The sequence below is a fragment of the Lactuca sativa genome, chromosome 1 (genome assembly GCF_002870075.4).
Source record: "Lactuca sativa cultivar Salinas chromosome 1, Lsat_Salinas_v11, whole genome shotgun sequence".
NCBI lineage: Eukaryota > Viridiplantae > Streptophyta > Magnoliopsida > Asterales > Asteraceae > Lactuca > Lactuca sativa.
In genome coordinates, this window is record NC_056623.2 from 158,154,623 (window position 1) to 158,160,622 (window position 6,000).

Consider the following 6,000-nt stretch of genomic DNA (forward strand, 5'->3'; position numbering starts at 1 on the left):
GCCCTCTTAGGTAACTTTGATTTTGAAATAGAATTTATAAAAGGAGAAAATAATTCGCTTCCTGACTTTCTTTCTCGATAATTTTTGCAGGGAAAATGAGTTCGTCATCCTCTTCCAAACATGATGACAAGAAGCCAGTCTCTCAAAAGCTTGTTCCATTTCAAAATCAAAATCGTTTTTCTCCTTTAACTCCTACTTCTAAGAATTCACAACTTTATTCTAATATCCTTCAGTCAAAACTTGTTACTCCAAAAGTTACTTCAACCAACACGATAAGCTGTTTTGTAAAACCTATCACTCCTCAAACTCAAAAATTTGTTACTCCTAGACCTTCTACAAAAACTCCTTATGTTCTTAATCCAAATTTCTTAAGAGTTCAAATTCTTGAAGATTTTCAAATCCATAAGTTACATCAAGGTTTTCATATTCTCACAAATCATCTCTTTGGTCAAGGGAAAACCTTTTATATTTATTCATATAAAACTCGAGAAATTCTGCAAGAATCTGGTTCAGTCAATTTTGTTCATCGTTCTAATTCAAAAGAGGGAAACATTGATTTTAGCAAAGCGCATATTATTAAAATCATCTCTCAAGAAAGTTGGGTTCCAAATCTTCACTTTGAAAAATCTCTTATAAGTTATCCTGCTTATCCCACATTTTCTTACTATGATTATCAAGATGCCTGGACTAAGGCATTCTTTGTTCGGAATTATTCACACTCATGGTTTATCTTCTTTGATTTGAACTTCAATTGTGAATATCCAAGATGGTTTATCAATTGGTACAAATATATGGGAATTCTTCCAAATTGTTTACCAAAAGAAATTTACGCTGGATATCTCAAATTTAAGGAATTGTTTATTCAACAAATTCCAGAATTTGAATATATGTTACAATTCACCATGATATTTAAAGTTCCATCGATAATGTCTTGGACTTTTCATTATCAAGAAGCAAAGGATTCCTTTCCTCCTTGGCTGAATCGCCAATTTCGCTCAAAATGGTGGGATAAAATGAAGATTTCTCAAGCCAGTGAACAGGCAGTAATTAAACATTATCAAGAAATATATATTCAAAAACCAGAGGTTGAAGCCACTTTTATCAGCAGTCTTCCTCAAAGTGATGTGGATCTAATTGAAAGAATTAAAGATGCTGCTACCTCTTCTCCTGAAGAACTTCAAAAGCTACTTCAAGAAATTCGCCAAACTCCATCAGTTTCAAAATATTCTCCAAAATCTATAAAAAATGATTTATTTCAAGACTCTCAGGACCCTTTTAATGATCCTTATGAAGAATAAGAAATTCTTATCATTAAATTTGGTGTAATACCTTCAATGTAAGGTATTCGTTTCTTCTATTATCAAAATTATTATTTCAAATACGAGTGTGTATAAACTGTGTGAGTATACATAATATATGTATTTATAGTGTAAAAACAAATATTATCAAATTTATTATCAAAATTATTTATTCTTATCATCAATGATAATATGAAGACAAGAAACTTTAGAAGATGCTCTATAATGGCATACTTTATCAAAAGAAGATATTCATTGATTACAAACGACAATTTCTTCAAAAAATGAGTAACAACCACTTACAAGTAATTGATTGGCCATTTGATCATACGGCAAATTTCACTACAAGATTTCAAGGCTTTGAAGACTTCAAGATGAATATAAATAGACATCATATTTGAGTAGAGGCAAGCAAGAAAATATTCATTCTCTAAAAAATGTTCATCCCATGTCTAAAAAATCTCCAAGAGTCTCTCTTTCTACTAGTAGATGTTCAAAGTCTCTAGATTTTGAAATAATTCTTTCTCCAGATGTATGTATTGATTGTAATTCAAGCTTAATTCAAGAAGGTACTATCTAAATATTTTATCGCTGTATTGTTGTTATTAAATTTATTTCTCCATGATAGTTTCATTTCGAGTTATTCTAACTATTAATTCTACAAGATTTGAAATTTTTGTTAAAATAGTACTCGTTTTTAATAATCAAGTTAATCAAATTCATGCTTAAATTATTTAATTATTTCTAACAAAATATTGATGATTTGTATTCCTAATAGAAATATTCTTTTCAGAATACAGCAAATCCAAGAATCTATAAATAACTCTCAGCAAAATCTTAAAGATTCTTATAAACCTACTAATCTAGGTACGATTTTAAACAATAATTATATTCATCATGCTAGATGGCTCATAAGAGCTAGTATTAAAATTTGTTACAAACAGATACGTTATCTAAAAACAAAACTATTTGTTTTCTAAAAATAATATTTAAAAAAAATGTTTTAAATATTTTAATTATATAAGTATGAACTCTCTATAGATAAAGGAAACTCAATTAAATACAAACACTAAAATGGTATCTCTATAGATTAAGAAAACTCAATTGAATACAAACACTAAAATGGTATCAGAAATATATATATATATATATATATATATATATATATATATATATATATATATATATATATATATATATATATATATGGTTCTAATTTTGAATATATAATGGCACCATGTTATTAAATTTCCTGCAGTACTATTCTCATGTACAATTGTATATATTGTAAACTAATCGTACATGTTATATATTTTGATTGGTACATAATAACTAAATGACCACTTTATGTTTTCATATTTCAAACTTATAATGTTGCATTTCTAATTTGCTTATATTACAGGATATATATCTTTGTTCGCATTAAAAGGAGCTGTCCATTTTTCCTAACATGCAATTTACCAGGGGCGGACGGACGCAGGAATAAGTAGCAATAGGTACACAAAAAAAATTCCGATAAAATATAACAATAAAAAATTACGAGTGCATTAAACATAACATACTATTGTAGACAAACTTCGTGAATGGAAAATTGGTCTTTCCATGGCCAGTTTCTTGGTCTCGTGGAGTTTGTTTCTGTGTTGATTGTGGTTATACAAAGTTTTGAAGGCATTATTACCAAATTTTCATTCCGAATTAATGCATTTTTATCGGTTCCATTGTTTAGAGGAAAATATAATATATAAATGCCAACTAATAGATGCATTTTTATAAGTTCGATACATTCTGCTTGACAAAACAAACGAATCTATTCAAAATGTAAAATGAGACATAAATTGAATTGACCTAAATTTTAATAATTATGAAGAAAAGCAGTTGTTTAAGTTGAAACATATGTATGGGAGAAATGTTAAAATAGGACCCCCACGGGAGGAAGCTAGCTCGTTGGGTAATTAGTTTACGAAAAAAATGAATATAAGATTGTTAAGTATATAACCTTACATATAGAACATATTAAAACTAGGTAATTTTGATTAATCTTATCTTATGTAAAAATAAATGACTATTCAATGTCTACATTTAATCCTAATATATCTACAAATTTTGTCTTATTCCTTCATTCACTCCATTATTTTCTATCACTTCTTATTTAATTCCTTTTTGATAAAATTATTCAAACGGCTTACATATAAGTAAAGATCTTTACAAATTCAAACTACATATGTTCTTCCATTTGAAAATTTTCAATCCATGAATATATCGACAAATTAACATTTTTTAAACATATAATATTTTCACAATATTTATCATATTATTGAATTATTGTTTTGTCGTTTTTTTTATAATGCAAGAGTTATTACGTTGAGAAAGAAATTAAATAGAAAATTTTGAAAAGCCATGGATCTCAAATAATTTGTATATAGCTCTCATATACCCAATTGTGTATGAAAATAAATATTAAATATGAAGAAGGTTGAAATGATTTTGAGTTCATTGGAGAACTTTAAAATTTGAACTTGAGCCCTTTTCCAAAAGGAGAACTTTAACTTGCTTCTCTGACCAACTTAGTTGTACCAACTTACATATGAACTGTACTACTAATATACTCATTTCTTTACAGGTGCATAATAATAATAAAAGTTTTTTTAATTTTTTTTTCTTTACATTAATACCAAAAAATCCAGTAGTTGTCGGTGCAACCCCGTGCACCACTATAGATCCGTTCATGCACTTTACAACTTTACAACAGGGACGGAGTCAAGATTTAAGAATAAAGGGGGCTGAAAGCCCCACATTGCAATAATATATGAATATTTAATGTTCTACCCGAATAAAGTAATAAGTCTAAATTTTTAAAGAAAAATTCACAAGTAACTTCTATCGTTTGAAAAAGGAATTGATCGTTTTTTCTTGCTTATAATTTACCATATAATTATAATAATCCAAAATATCATATGATATAATCAAATTATCCGTTACAAGTAACATTAAATATAGTATGCAATAAGAAATAAAATTTACCATCTTAATTAGAAAATTGAAATCATGTCGATGTAGACATGTAGTAGTGTAGCTAGAAATAATTTGTTAATCAGAAACAAACTCCTCCATGAGTAAAAATAACTACGCCTGAACTCTAGATAATAGTACGATTAACAAACAATGTTTATAAATAAATTGGGGTAATATAGATATAAACAAATGTGGATAATATAGCTACCGAAGGATTGATATAAATAAGGCATTAATCAAAACATTCAATTAAAATAAAAAAAAGATATGATGAGGCTGCAGCTTTAAAGAATTAAAATGAAATGTGGGATTCTATTTCAGATAATTTTATCTCTTTTTCATTGACTCATTGTTTTTAAAGTAATTGAAAGGGCTCATGTTATATTAACTATTCATTGTGGGCAAAAATTAACATAGTAACTCATTTATCAACAGTATTGTTGCAATTAGAAAAGTGATTGAGCCATTGAGGGGGGCAAGCATCCGGCAGACCCCCTCTTCCCTCCGACTCTGATTTACAGGATACAAGTTTTGAAAAACATCATATGAAGTCGAAGATTTAGAAACTAAAGAAGTCATAGAGCAACAACATATGGACTTGAATGATATGAGAAACATAAGTGATATATTGATTGTTTCTTTATCTTTATCTTATAATGTCTGCTTAGTCTATTTCTAATAAAAATTTAGTTACATCCAGTGTTTTAAAAACTGGTTTGAATCGGCCAGAACCCGTTGGACGAGGAGTCTGGGAAAAAAATGGTTCAACTAACACTGGTTTTACACCAATTTCTGAACCGGATTGAACCGGCCGGTTTTTAGAAAAAACCGGTTGAATAAGTCAAAATAAACCGGTTTAACCGGTTAAACTAAATAAAAATACATGGAAAAACCTTTTTAATTAATAAAATTTTATGGACTTTTTCGTATCTATTTAAATTTCTCTAAATAAAACATATGGTAAATGTTATGATGTTTTTTTGATGCACTTGTATTCATCTTAAACTATATTTTGTTTCGGTATTATAATTTATTTTCTTTTTGACGTATTTGAATTGATGTAAAACTAATAGTTATGTATTGTTTTAATGTATTTAGATTAATCTACAATTTATTTTTATGTGTATTTTTAATGTTTGAATTTGTAGATGTCAAATTCATTATTTATATATGTATGTTTAGAAAAAAAAAAAAAAAAAAAAAAAGATAAAAATTATAGAAACCGGTTGACCCGATGGTCAGACCGGTTAAACCGGGAACCGGTCGCGCCATACCGGTTCAACTAAAAAACCGCTTTTTAAAACATTGGTTACATCTCGTGTTGTATATCTTGTAAAAAACAAAAAGGGCTTGGGGAGAAGGTAAAGCGTTAAAAGTCTGAGACGATAACTTAACCTTTAAGATATTCGTCCAATCACAACTGTGCTTTCTCCGAAAGAGTTAGAGTTTGTCTTAAACACGCAATCAGTACTCATTTTTAACCACCACCTATACATATGTCGCAAGTGTAGTGTTGATTCATTTTTAAGTTCTTGGTATTTGTTTAGGATTCTATTTGCCAATAACCGTATTGCATTAGGTTTCTTTCATGATTAGTATAAATTGGATTAATCTCTTAGTTGTTTTTTCAATTCTAGTTCATGTTTTGCTTTATAGTTTTTGATGAACAAAGACTTGCACTTGTTCTATT

General features: G+C 28.3%; 1 protein-coding gene across 3 annotated transcripts in view; it reads left to right on the forward strand.

Annotated features, from left to right (window-relative positions):
- The window catches only part of LOC122194497 (uncharacterized), a 44,300-nt gene extending 42,185 nt beyond the window's left edge, over positions 1–2,115 (forward strand). For all 3 annotated transcript variants that reach the window (XM_052764366.1, XM_052764367.1, XM_052764368.1), the window contains exon 3: positions 91–2,115. In XM_052764366.1, the coding sequence (XP_052620326.1) occupies positions 96–1,298 (1,203 nt within the window). In that variant the 5' untranslated portion in view covers positions 91–95 and the 3' untranslated portion in view covers positions 1,299–2,115. The remainder of the gene's footprint in view (positions 1–90) is intronic.
- Positions 2,116–6,000: the final 3,885 nt, after the last annotated feature.